This window comes from Salvelinus fontinalis, chromosome 32, assembly GCF_029448725.1.
Source record: "Salvelinus fontinalis isolate EN_2023a chromosome 32, ASM2944872v1, whole genome shotgun sequence".
In the NCBI taxonomy this organism is placed as follows: domain Eukaryota; kingdom Metazoa; phylum Chordata; class Actinopteri; order Salmoniformes; family Salmonidae; genus Salvelinus; species Salvelinus fontinalis.
Window position 1 is genome coordinate 42,668,031 of NC_074696.1, and position 13,754 is coordinate 42,681,784.

The following is a 13,754-nucleotide window of genomic DNA, read 5'->3' on the forward strand; positions in this document are numbered from 1 at the left end:
CTATCGACTGTGCCGCAAAAGCATGCTCATGAGGCAGAGTCGATTTCCGCGCTTATAAACCCAGGGTCGTTACACTATATATGGCCAATATACCACGGTTAAGGGCTGTGTTCAGGCACTTCGCGTTGCGTCGTAGTTAGGTCTAGTTTATCTCTGATGAAAACAGACACGTCAACTCCCATCTTCTTTGGTTTGCAAAACTTAGTTGAGAGAAACACATTTCCGTGCCTGTCGTTTGTTGACATGACGGCCAAATTCAATGCCTTTACTCTTTCCACCATTCCGGATGACTTCGGTTGATTGTAACAATTACTCATCGTCCCTTTCAGAACTAAAATTGGGCCTGATCGAGTCTTCAGGTTCAGACTCCGAGTCCGATAATGCCTCAAAAAATTACATAATTGCCAGAGATACCAGCCTGGCAACTCGTTTCAGTATTTTCAACCGGTTATTTGCTTTGTCAAACTTCGAAGTAATGAGCTAACGTTAGTTTGCTAACTAGCAAGCATTTTTGTGACACTCCGCAATTTATTTAGTAACCATGGAAACCCAGTATCAGGACGGTTTTACTGCACCATTGTTGTAGTAATTCATATAAAAAACAATAATATATGTTTTTTATACTGGATAAAATATTTTCTTAAAAAAAAAAGCTCGAGCATGTATGTGATGCTCACGACCGTTACCAACAAACGAACGCCACAAGGTTCCATTTTAACAGATTACGCTCCAAACACATCACAACAAATATGATTTAGGGTACTTTCTAACTGATTGCTTGAAGTTTATATTAACATAATACACTTATTATACAATTTAACAATTATTGCAACTATACAGACAGTACATACTTGATCATTCTTTCACACAGAAATAGGGCTAATTATCATTGTATTAAACAGATAATATTACACAGGGATAAATGTTCTCCGTCTTCTTACAAGTCATAGTTTCCTATACTACAACGACCGAGAAGATTATACTGAAGAATATTTAGATCTCATGATATTGAAAGTTTCAAATTATGTCATTTTCCCCCAAAGTGTCATTCTGTTGTTCACTTCAAAACCTTTTTGTCTGTGACCATTCAGTTCTTCGGTAGTGCCCTGTGATCAGGTAGATGTACAATGATTGTGTAGACCTAGGGGTGAACTCACTGGGCATACTAAGATAGTGTATTCAGTCCAGTCACTAGTGCCATTCTGACTTCCATGGCTCATTGCCTCAGTTGGCAGCATTGGGGGGCCCCTCAGGTATAAGAGACATGAAGAACGTGACAATAAATGACCAAGTTGTATTGAGGAAGCCAACATGGGGAATACCATTGGGATCCTCTGGTCCTTCCTCTCCACTGTCCACATCATCATCCCCTAAGCCGTCATCCATCACCCGCTCCTGTGTAGGTAAAACAACACAAACTGTAAATAAAACTGGATAGATTTTTTCCCCCCGTCTTACAATTGTAATCATTCACCATAGCAATGCCATATTACGTTACCAGAAAAGCATTACATAAATCATGCATCACTGCTATTGCAAATTAAATTACTGTATCATTCCAGGGGTTCTATCCTGACATTCAAAAGCACTTACACTAAAGGTAAAAGGTCAGAGGTTGCAGATGACCTACCGTCTCTTGGAGGTCATGATGAAGGTCAGCCTCCACCTCGTCCTGGTGGGGCCCGTCCCCAGGGTTCTGAAGTTCGTTCTCCAGGTTAAAGGGGAACCACTCTGCTTGGTGCCTAACGAAAACACAGAGAAACAGCCAATAACAAACCCTGTGATACATAATAGGTGACCATTTCACAACACATTTGTTGGGTCAAAGAGCCAAGAACACCAGGAAAGAAAGGTATAGGGTTAAAATAAAGTATTCAGAACTCACTTTCCATTTACACAATTTGTACAAATACACTGAGTATACTAAACATTAGGAACACCTTTGCTAATATTGAGTTGCACCCCCCTTTGCCCTCAGAACAGCCTCAATTCATTGGGAAATGGACTCTACAAGATGTTGAAAACGTTCCACAGGGAGGCTGGCCCATGTTGACTCCAATGCTTCTCACAGTTGTGTCGAATTGTCTGGATATCCTTTGTGTGGTGGAACATTCTTGATACACACTGGAAACTGTTGAGGGTGAAAAACCCAGCAGCGTTGCAGTTCCCCGTTTAAATACCCCGTTTAAAGGCACTCACATTTTTTGTCTTGCCCATTCACCCTCAGAATGGCACACATACACAAAAACACAGCATTAGTTTGAGAGGGTGCATGGGAATACTCACAGGTATAGCAGCAACATGGCACCAATCACCATGACGAAGCGGCTAAAGGATGAGTAAAAGTAGACTATGCTGAGCAAGATGGCGGCGCGTGACAGTGTGTACACCCAGTCCAGCCAATCACAGTTCTGATCCTCCTCGTTCAGCAGCGCCTCCGCTCCCTGGGCATTCAACTGAATGTTGGGGTCGCCATGGCGCTCCTCCGGGGGAGGCGGGTTCAGAGGATCTGATTGGCCAGGCTGGGCCGAGAGCAGGTCAGGCCTGAGATGGTTAGACGAGGCAGCCAACATCTGACTGAAGGGCGAGGGAGAGAGACAGAGAGAGAGGGAGAGAAAGGAGAGAGAAATTAATGTAGAGAATCTGGATTAGTAGTTAGTTTTCCAACTAATTATTGACAGATTTCATGCGAATATTATAAAATCCACATAAAAACAATATTTGTGCATGAAGGCGTTTCCAACGCAATTTATCGCACTATTCATTTTCACGACACAAAAAGATCCCATGTCGAACAAACATTTTCTGTCGACAATTATGAAATTGTACCGATACTTCCTCGTTCCATCAGCATGGTCGTGACGTTTTTTCCATGCGTCAGATAATTCGTCCACCTGAGAACCTGGTTAGTTTTATATAGAGAACATGTGAAAGTGAGATAATTGTGATTGAATCTCAGTGAATCCATGACACAGCATGGGTAATTGAGCATATTGTCACACAGTTATTGAGAGACAGCAGACTTACTAGTGCATGTAGTATTGCCGGGCGTACACCTGCTGCCACCACAGCAGCGTCATGGGATTGTACTGTATGCCAGGGTAGGCTAGCATGTTGGTGGGAGGGCCTTGCTGTGGTGGGAACTGGTTCCACATGTAGCTGCAAGGTAAGTACACAGCTGCGGGGTAAGGGATTTGGGCATTACCAGTAGACAACAAGCGCATTAACACATAAAACACACAAAAATCTATTATAAAGTGAGAGCTCTCAACAGTAGTTCACCTCTTAGCCAATCATAACGTGTCCAGAACTAACCGTGTTGGTGTATAAGGACTTACCCTTGCATAAAGGCAGGGTGTGCTGCATGGTTAGGGGTGGGGCTTGTCCGATGTCTCAGCGCGTCAAAGCTCTCTTCAGAGGAGGTTGATTGACTCTGGGAGGGGACACTGGGGCTCTGACCCATCTGAGAAAACAGACAAATATGTTTGGATTATTTTACTTCTCTAACTCCACTTTTTTTATTTAATTTATGTCACCTTTATTTAACCAGGTAGGCCAGTTGAGAACAAGTTCTCATTTACAACTGCGACCTGGCCAAGATAAAGCAAAGCAGTGCGACAAAAACAACACCGAGTTACACATGGGATAAACAAAAGTACAGTCAATAACACAATAGAAAAATCTGTATACAGTGTGTGCAAAATGAAGTAAGGAGGTAAGGCAATAAATAGGCCAATAGTGATTACAATTTAGCAATTTACACTGGAGTGATATGTGAAGATGAGGATGTGCAAGTAGAAAATACTGGTGTGCAAAAGAGTAGAAAAACAAAAACAAATATGGGGATGAGGTAGATAGTTGGTTGGATGGGCTATTTACAGATGGACTGTGTACAGCTGAAGCGATCGGTAAGCTGCTCTGACCGCTGACGCTTAAAGTTAGTGAGGGAGATATAAGTCTCCAGCTTCAGTAATTTTTGCAATTCGTTTTAGTCATTGGCAGCAGAGAACTGAAAGGAAAGGTGGCCAAAATAGGTGTTGGCTTTAGGGATGACCAGTGAAATATACCTGCTGGAGCGCGTGCTACGGATGGGTGTTGCTATGGTGACCAGTGAGCTGAGATAAGGCGGAGCTTTACCTAGCAAAGACTTAAAGATGACCTGGAGCCAGTGGGTTTGGCAACGAATATGTAGCTAGGACCAGCCAACGAGAGCATACAGGTCGCAGTGGTGGGTAGTATATGGGGCTTTGGTGACCAAACGGATGGCACTGTGATAGACTGCATCCAATTTGCTGAGTAGAGTGTTGGAGGATATTTTGTAAATGACATCGCCGAAGTCAAGAATCGGTAGGATTCGAGGGTATGTTTGGCAGCACGAGTGAAGGAGGCTTTGTTGCGAAATAGGAAGCCGATTCTAGATTTAATTTGGATTGGAGATGCTTAATGTGAGTCTGGAAGGAGAGTTTACAGTCTAACCAGACACCTAGGTATTTGCAGTTGTCCACATATTCTAAGTCAGAACCATCCAGAGTAGTGATGCTATAGTCGGGCGGGCTGGCAACAATCGGTTGAAGAGCATGCATTTCGTTTTACTAGCATTTAAGAGCAGTTGGAGGCCAAGGAAGGAGTGTTGTATTGTGTTGAAGCTCGTTTGGAGGTTTGTTAACACAGTTTCCAGCGAAGGTCGAGATGTATACAGCATGGTGTCGTCTGCTTAGAGGTGGATCAAAGAATCACCCGCAGCAAGAGCGACATCATTGATATATACAGAGAAAAGAGTCGGACCGAGAATTGAACCCTGTGGCACCCCCATAGAGACTGCAAGAGGTCCGGACAACAGGCCCTCCGATTTGACACACTGAACTCTATCTGAGAAGTAGTTGGTGAACCAGGCGAGGCAGTCATTAGAGAAACCAAGGTTGTTGAGTCTGCCAATAAGAATACGGTGACTGACAGAGTCGAAAGCCTTGGCCAGGTCGATGAAGACGGCTGCACAGTACTGTCTTTTATCGATGGCGGTTATGATATCGTTTAGGACCTTGAGCGTGGCTGAGGTGCAACCATGACCAGCTCGGAAACCAGATTGCATAGCGGAAAAGGTACGGTGGGATTCGAAATGGTCGGTGATCTCTTTGTTCACTTGGCTTTCGAAGACTTTAGAAAGGCAGGGCAGGATGGATATAGGTCTGTAACAGTTTGGGTCTAGAGTGTCTCCCCTTTTGAAGACAGGGATGATCGCGGCCGCTTTCCAATCTTTAAGAATCTCAGACGATATGAAAGAGAGATTGAATAGACTAGTAATAGGGGTTGCAACAATGGTGGCGGATAATTTTATGAAGAGAGGGTCCAGATTGTCTAGCCAAGCTGATTTGTAGGGATCCAAAGTAGAAGTGCTAACCGACTTGCAAAAAATATAGTTTGTTAACAAGAAATTTGTGGAGTGGTTGAAAAACGAGTTTTAATGACTCCAACCTAAGTGTATGTAAACTTCCAACTTCAACTGTATGTATGTATGTATGTATGTATGTATAATCATCTCAGGAGCTGGTGTGGATTACAATAGAAAGTAGGCCTAGATAAGCCAGGTCTGTTTGTGCTCTTGTCATCTCCATAGCTCATTGTCAAGCCATTTTTAGCATGACAATGAGTTGGCATGATAGCACAAAGAGACTGGCACTCAGGCTAGCCCAAGGTGTGCTGGGATGATGAAATGTGTGGCAATCAATGGGTGTTGCATGCATACCGGTAACTCACCGTGGAGCTAGTAGAGGGGACTCCAGTGGCCTTGTTACTGTGGCTCCTGAGGACCTTGGGGGACCCAGGAGGGGTGCGTAATGCACACACTAGGTGGACCATGTGATACTCATCCTGCTGTAAGAGTAATCCGTGGCCATTAACACGGAGAGCCACACTATTGCATTAAACTACAATTGTCAAAGTAATCATCTTGACTTTAAGAATGTAATCTAAGATGAATGCATACACTGCCGTAATCTCTGGACAGAATATCAGGTGAAGATGAAATATAAGATAAATGAATGCAGCAGACAGACCTTTCTGAGCACATCTTTCAGTGTTAAGTGATCCAGGAGCAGCTTCCCAGAATACACCAGCCTCTGGTCTTTGGAGCTCTACAATGAAAATCAGACAGTTCAGAACATAGAACAACGTATTTATTATCTGACCCTGCTGGTCATCTATGAACATTTTGAAAAATGATTTGGCCACATGTACTCCTAAATCTCAGTTTAGTTAATCAGATTGACACAGGTTTTTTTTCTGGATCAAAACGGGGCTTAGGTAGCCCGAAAAAAACACTTGGGCCATACGCCCAAGGATTACAATGGCAGAAAAATCCCTGCGACAGGTGTTAGGAAACCAAAGATTAGGTTAGTAGGGTAGGGTAGGGTAATGACAACGCCGGGAAGCAAAGAAATAGCATACATAGAACAGATCTACTGCTTCTTACACTGGCTTTCAATGAGAATGACAGATTTATAACTCACATTTCTATGTGAATTTGGTCAGGTCACCCAAAAAGTTACATATTGCAGCTTTAACAAAGAAGGCTGTCACCTGGTTAAAACTATTATGGTAAACAGTGGTAGATGACGCTAACCAGAGAAGTTGGAGAACACACAACAGACTGAGATTACCAGACGAGAGTGATTTTAAGTGCTCAGTGTTTACTGAGCAGGAACCATAAGGAAATCAGAGAACAAAGGAATCTCACTGGCCTCCTTCCAGCCTGACGTCAAATCTACACACTTTCAAGACACGAACCTTTTCAAATACAGGCCCAGCACAACCTTTCATTATTGCTTTATCCATGTGATGGTGAATTCAGAAGACTAAATTAAGCTAGTTAGACTGTCAGTATTCTGCAGTCCTTTTTTCACAGACAAATAAACAAGGTAGATAAAACACATGACACGGTTTATAAACCTATACTACTAATTGGCTCATTCACATCAAAACAAACTGAGCCAGGTTCTGTTTCTCGCTCTCCAACTAATCGGATTAAGCCCACTCATTGAAAAATATTCACGTAAACAAAGGATTCAATTCAAATTAGTCTTGGACTACTAGGCTATGTATCCTACTTATAGCCTACCCCTGCATCAGATCACAACGCATCCAGTCACTTACATCTTTGTACAACAGATAATCCTCGATGATGGCTGCTGTAACTGTGCATACAAATGCAGCCCTGGAAATTTGAGGGAGAAGTAGGCCTAACCCAGATGTCAGTTCAATGTCAGTAGCCTAACCCAGGCACAGATGTCAGTTTTGATGTACATTTGGTTGAGTTATCAACTAAAGTGAATTCAACGTGAAATCAACAAAACATTTCACCATGTCATTGGATTTAGGTTCAAACTTGGGTGGGGGAAAAAAAGACTACGTCGAGGACTTTTTGCAAATCCAATTCGTTTCCCACGTTAATTCAAAGTCATCACAGATTTTGGGGGGGTTGAAATGACATGTAAACAATGTTGATTCAACCAGTTTATGCCCAGTGGGAAAACAGTAGCTAGTTTAACATTTGTGCTACTGACAGTCTGCCTATATGATGTTTCAGGGATAGCGACAAATTGTCCCAGATGGCTGTAACCTCCAAGAATTAAAAAGTTAAATAAACAGGGAAGTGCGTTTCAGAATCAAGACATCCCACATCAGACATGGATGGCTCTATTGTTCTATTTGATTGAATCTACTATGCAATATATTTATATACTGAATGTTCAATCCCCATCTGAACCAATGATTTTTTATATATATTATTGATCTGAACAGACCTCAAGGGAAATGAAAACTGAGACCAATCTCACTGTACGTAAGCCATAACCTACTCACCGGTTTACTGGGATACACATGTGAGATATGGGTTTTTAGTTGATCCACTGTCCAGTTCAGGAAGCAGTTGATTGTCTGGTCATCATACTTCTGGTTGGGTGCCTTAATGACAATGATAGCAGGACTGTCGGCAACACCCTGGTCCATGTTTTACACCATCTGTTAGTGTCCTCTTGGAGTCTTATGGTGCCTTGCACATGGCCCAGATATGTTGAGCTGGAACAACAGAATGGTCTCTTCCAATGCGGACGACTACAAAATGTTATCCAGCTGCAAGATGTAACATTAGCTGATACTTGGTCACCGCTATTGAAACCTGAAAAAAGATGAAAGACACATTGTTTGGGGAAGTTTACACTGTGTTATGCAAGTAGATTCGATTTGCACAGACTACAATGCCTAGCTATGGTTTGTCAGAACATACAGTGTCAGGCGGAATGAGGACCACATCTCTGATGGTGCTTTCTTAGAACGTTAGCTGGCTACGGCTAATTAGAATTAACCATATGTAACTTTTTCATTTTTATAAAGCGACCCTTCTGAGTTATGACACTGAAAGGAAGGGAAAGGGGGATACCTAGTCAGTACAACTGAATGCATTCAACTGAAATGTGTCTTCCTCATTTAACCCAACCCCTCTGAATCAGAGAGGTGCGGGGGGCTGCCTTAATCGACAAGCCTAGATAGTACTTATTAAACAATCAAGCTAATTTACGTTAGCTAACAAACATCAAATATCCGTGCTAAATGAAATGGCAAGCTATCTCGTTACCAGCCTATACTACCAGCAGAAGTTTGCTATCAGAGTTAACATTCGTTAGCTAGCTAACAACAGTTATCTTTAGTTATCCTCAACTCAACGTTCTGTCTGTACCCACCTTAGCTTCCAGGGGCTGTACTAAGCCTTGATCACCTGTAAAGCTCAAGTACTGTACTTTGCCTTGATCACCTGTGAAATTCAATTACAAGTCCTTCAATATCCGAACGGTTGTTGTTGTTAGCTTGCTAGCCAGCCGATAGCTAAAAGAAAGCGGATATACGTCATCGTGTCCGAAACAGCTGTTCCTCCCACATCCGGAACTCTTATAATCGAATGGTCCGTGCTAACCGGAATCCTTGGGACTTCCATACCCCATAGAAGTTTACATTTACAATGGGTTAAGGTTAGGAGCTACGTGTTTAGAACTCTTACATGGTGGTGGTTGGGAGATAATGGCGACTGTGCTAGAATCTGAAAGTGCGGCAAGTGAAGTGTGTGACAATGAATGAAAAATAGTGAAATCAAAGAATGGAACAAAACGAGCAAAAGTTGAAGGACCGGTCCAATAATGCATTTGTTATTGGACTACGTTTTTGGACAAGGAGATTCATTTGGGAAATCCATTTGTGATATCAAGAATTGTGAAGAAAGCAGTGGTAAAGATGGATTCAACCAAGGTGACTAGAAGCGGCCTTGTTTTGGTTAATTGTGTTGATGAAGAACAGAACAAGCTTGCACTGGATCTGGCACAATTATCCACGAGAGAAGTAACGGAGCAGGGCTCCTGCCAAAGGAGTTATAGCTGGAGGCTCGTTGGAAAAAGACGAGGAGGACCCACGAGTGCACGTCGCCTGACCCGTATGGTAAATGGAAGGAAGGGGAAAAGGCTGTAGATATTATATATTTTCTTTAGGAGACTACCAGAATATGTGAAGCTTGGAAATGTAATTTTATTGGTCACATACACATGGTTATAAAAAAATAGCTAACAATGTAAGAAATAATACATAAAAAAACAAAATACTGCACAGTTTCCTAAGGACTTGAAGCAAAGCTGCCATCTCTATTAGCGCCATCTTCTATGTGAGGTATGCGGCGAGAGCATTTGTGTCCAAACAATTACAGTGTGGGAATTGGCTTTCTCTCAACCAGCTTCATGAGGTAGTCACCTGGAATGCATTTCAATTAGAATGTGTGTCTTGTTAAAGTTTATTTGTGGAATTTCTTTCCTTAATGCGTTTGAGCCAATCAGTTGTGTTGTGACAGGGTAGAGGTGGTATACAGACGATAGCCATATTTGGTAAAAGTCTATCCAAGAACATCTCAAATAAGCAAAGAGAAATGACAGGTATTCATTACATTAAGACATGAAGGTCAGTCAATCTGGAAAATTTCAAGAACTTTAAAAGTTTCTTCAAGTGCAGTCGCAAAAACCATCAAGTGCTATGATGAAACTGGCTCTCATGAGGACCGCCACAGGAAGGGAAGACCCAGAGTTACCTCTGCTGCAGAGGACAAGTTCATTAGAGTTAACTACACCTCAGATTGCAGCCCAAATAAATGCTTCATAGATACATCTCAACATCAACTGTTCAAAGGAGACTGCGTGAATCAGGCCTTCATGGTCGAATTGCCAAAAAAGAAACCACTACTAAAGGACGCCAATAAGAAGAAAATACTTGCTTGGGCCAAGAAACATGAGCAATGGCCATTAGACTGGTGGAAATCTGTCCTTTGGTCTGATGAGTCCAAATTTGAGTTTTTTTGTTCCAACCTTCGTGTCTTTGTGAGATGCAGAGTAGGTGAACGGATGGTCTCTGCATGTGTGGTCCCCAACGTGAAGCATGGATGAGGGTGTCTGTGATTTATTTAGTATTCAAGGCACACTTAGCCAGCATGGCTACCACAGCATTCTGCAGAGATGCACCATCCCATCTGGTTTGTGCTTAGTGGGACTATAATTTGTTTTTCAGCAGGACAATGACATACATCCAGGCTCTGTAAGCGCTATTTGACCAATGAGAGTGCTGCACCAGATGACCTGGCCTCCACAATCACCAGACCTTAACTCAATTGAGATGGTTTGGGATGAGTTGGACCACAGAGTGAAGGAAAAGCAGCCAACAAGTGCTTAGCATATGTGGGAACTCGTTCAAGACAGTTGGAAAAGCATTCCAGGTGAAGCTGGTAGAGAGAATGCCAAGAGTGTGCAAAGCTGTCATCAAGGCAAAGGCTGGTTACTTTGAAGAATTTCAAATATAAAATATATTTGGATTTGTTTAACACTTTTTTTGGTTACTACATGATTCCTTAAGTGTCATTTCATAGTTGATATCTTCACTATTATTCTACAATGTAGAAAATAGTAAAAAATAAAGAAAAACCCTAGGAGGTGTGTCCAAACTTTTGTCTGGTACTGTATGTGGAGACGTTGAAGAGAGTCAGAGGGGCAAGAGGCAGCAGTGTTGAACATTTGGTGGTGGATGCATTGCAACCAGTTGCTAGTGTTTTAAGTCAATTGAGTTATCTGGATACACTCATTGTGAAGAAAGTGGATTTTGTGTCATTTATAGCCACAATTGTAAAGCTCAAGTGCCTAAGAAGTCCAAGAAGCTAGACATCATATCTGCAGCCGAGAAGTTTTTGGGGCTCTAAGACTTTACGGCAGAAACACTGCAAGGACTATTGTCGCTAGGAAATGTCCGTGAATTTTCCAAACAATTCAAACTAATGTGTGGCGTAGGCTTACCTTGGCCTGAATGTTTTGATAACTGTAATTCTCTTTCGGACAAGGTGAGTTTTATCAATATATTTGCCTCAATTTGCTCTCAAAAATGTGAAATGCTAATAAGCAACAGAGAAGACCTCAGCAAGACTACAAATTCCTGCAGGAAGTTCCTGCACGTCATCTCTGCGCGATCAGAGACCTATGCCCAATCCATGATGAATCCATGTGCTGTATTGAAATTAATTGAATAAAGAGTTGAACTTCTTCAGTCCCCTTTCTCTGTCTAAGCTAGTCATTGCCTACACTTTATCTAGCTACAGTTGAAGTCAGAAGTTTACATACACCTAGGTTGGAGTCATTAAAAGTCATTTTTCAACCACTTCAAAGATTTCTTGTTAACTATAGTTTTGGCAAGTCGGTTAGGGCATCTACTTTGTGCATGACACAAGGAATTTTTCCAACAATTGTTTACAGATTATTTCACTTATAATTCACTGTATCACAATTCCAGTGGGTCAGAAGTTTACATACGCTAAGTTGACTGTGCCTTTAAACAGCTTGGAAAATTCCAGGAAATGATGGCATGGCTTTAGAAGCTTCTGATAGGCTAATTGACATTATGTGAGTCAATTGGAGGTGTTGCTGTGGATGTATTTCAAGGCCTACCTTCAAACTCAGTGCCTCTTTGCTTGACATCATGGGAAAATCAAAAGAAATCAGCCAAGACATCAGAAAAAAACACAAGTCTAGTTCATCCTTGGGAGCCATTTCCAAACGCCTGAAGGTACCATGTCCATCTGTACAAACAATAGTATGCAAGTATAAACACCATGGGACCACGTCTTCTGTCTCCTAGAGATGAACGTACTTTGGTGCGAAATGTGCAAATCAGTCCCAGAACAACAGCAAAGGACCTTGTAAAGATGCTGGAGGAAACAGGTACAAAAGTATCTATATCCACAGTAAAACGAGTCCTATATCGACACTAACCTGAAAGGCCGCTCAGCAAGGAAGAAGCCACTGCTCCAAAACTGCCATAAAAAAGCCAGACTACGGTTTGCAACTGCACATGGGGACAAAGATTGTACTTTTTGGAGAAATGTCCTCTGGTCTGATGAAACAAAAATAGAACTGTTTTGCCAAAATGACCATCGTTATGTTTGGAGGAAAAAGGGGGAGGCTTGCAAGCTGAAGAACACCATCCCAACCGTGAAGCACGAGGGTGGCAGCATCATGTTGTGGGGGTGCTTTGCTGCAGGAGGGACAGGTGCACTTCACAAAATAGATGGCCTCATGAGGAATGAAAATTATGTGGATATATTGAAGCAACATCTCAAGACATCAGTCAGGAACTTAAAGCTTGGTCGCAAATGGGTCTTACAAATGAACAACGACCCCAAGCATACTTCCAAAGTTGTGGCAAAATGGCTTATGGACAACAAAGCCAAGATATTGGAGTGGCCAGCACAAAGACCTGACCTCAATCCTATAGAAAATATGTGGTTAGAACTGAAAAATCGAGCAAGGAGGCCTACAAACCTGACTCAGTTACACCAGCTTTGTCAGGAGGAATGGGCCAAAATTCAACCAACTTATTGTGAAAGGTACCTGACATGTTTGACCCAAGATAAACAATTTAAAGGCAATGCTACCAAATACTAATTGATTGTATGTAAACTTCTGACCCACTGGGAATGTGATGAAAGAAATAAAAGCCCAAATAAATAATTCTCTCTACTATTATTCTGCCATTTCACATTCTTAAAATAAAGTGGTGATCCTACCTGACCTAAGACAGGGAATTTTTAATTGGATTACATTTCAGGAATTGTGAAATAAACTGAGTTTAAATGTATTTGGCTAAGGTGTATGTAAACTTCCTACTCCAACTTTAGTTAGCAGAGCAGTAGATCAAGGCATCGTTTTGTATTACTTATCCTAGGATATTTATTTGTAAAGTGTGTTCGACTTTGGTGTCTATTTCAAACAGTATGGCATGTTTCAAGTATGAGCATAAGAGTATTAAAAGTTGGATAAGATCACTATAAGTCTGTTCATGTGGAGAAGCGCAGCTATAGTGAGGGGACACTTACCAGTTGTCAGGGCCAGTATGAGGGATAAAGTTTCTCCTGTGTCAATGAGTGTAGCTAATAAGTTAAGTTTGAGTATCGTAGCAAAATGTGTTCTATACAGCTGTCAACATTCGACAAGTCGCTTCATCAGCGTCTTCGTCACGATTCCTGTCAGTACCTGTTTTCAGGGAAGCCAATGGTACAAAAATAGAGGGCTTTTAAGCATAGAGAGCATGCTGGGTTTGTTTCCACTAAGTTGATTGCTTGGGAATGGGCGACAGAGCAGAGAATGCAATAGCTTTAGGCAGCCCCAAACAGAATTTGATAATCAAAGCTA

At 41.9% G+C, this 13,754-nt stretch overlaps 1 protein-coding gene across 1 annotated transcript; it reads right to left on the reverse strand.

Annotated features, from left to right (window-relative positions):
* Positions 1-753: 753 nt before the first annotated feature.
* On the reverse strand, positions 754-8,932 carry LOC129831388 (homocysteine-responsive endoplasmic reticulum-resident ubiquitin-like domain member 2 protein). The gene is made up of 9 exons (XM_055894749.1): positions 8,736-8,932; positions 7,858-8,173; positions 6,054-6,131; positions 5,755-5,871; positions 3,339-3,463; positions 3,028-3,159; positions 2,287-2,577; positions 1,631-1,742; positions 754-1,395 (listed from the first exon to the last, which is right to left on the reverse strand). The coding sequence occupies exons 2-9, from the start codon at positions 8,002-8,004 to the stop codon at positions 1,225-1,227; spliced, it is 1,173 nt and encodes a 390-aa protein (XP_055750724.1). The 5' UTR covers positions 8,005-8,173; positions 8,736-8,932; the 3' UTR covers positions 754-1,224.
* Between the last annotated feature and the right edge of the window lie 4,822 nt (positions 8,933-13,754).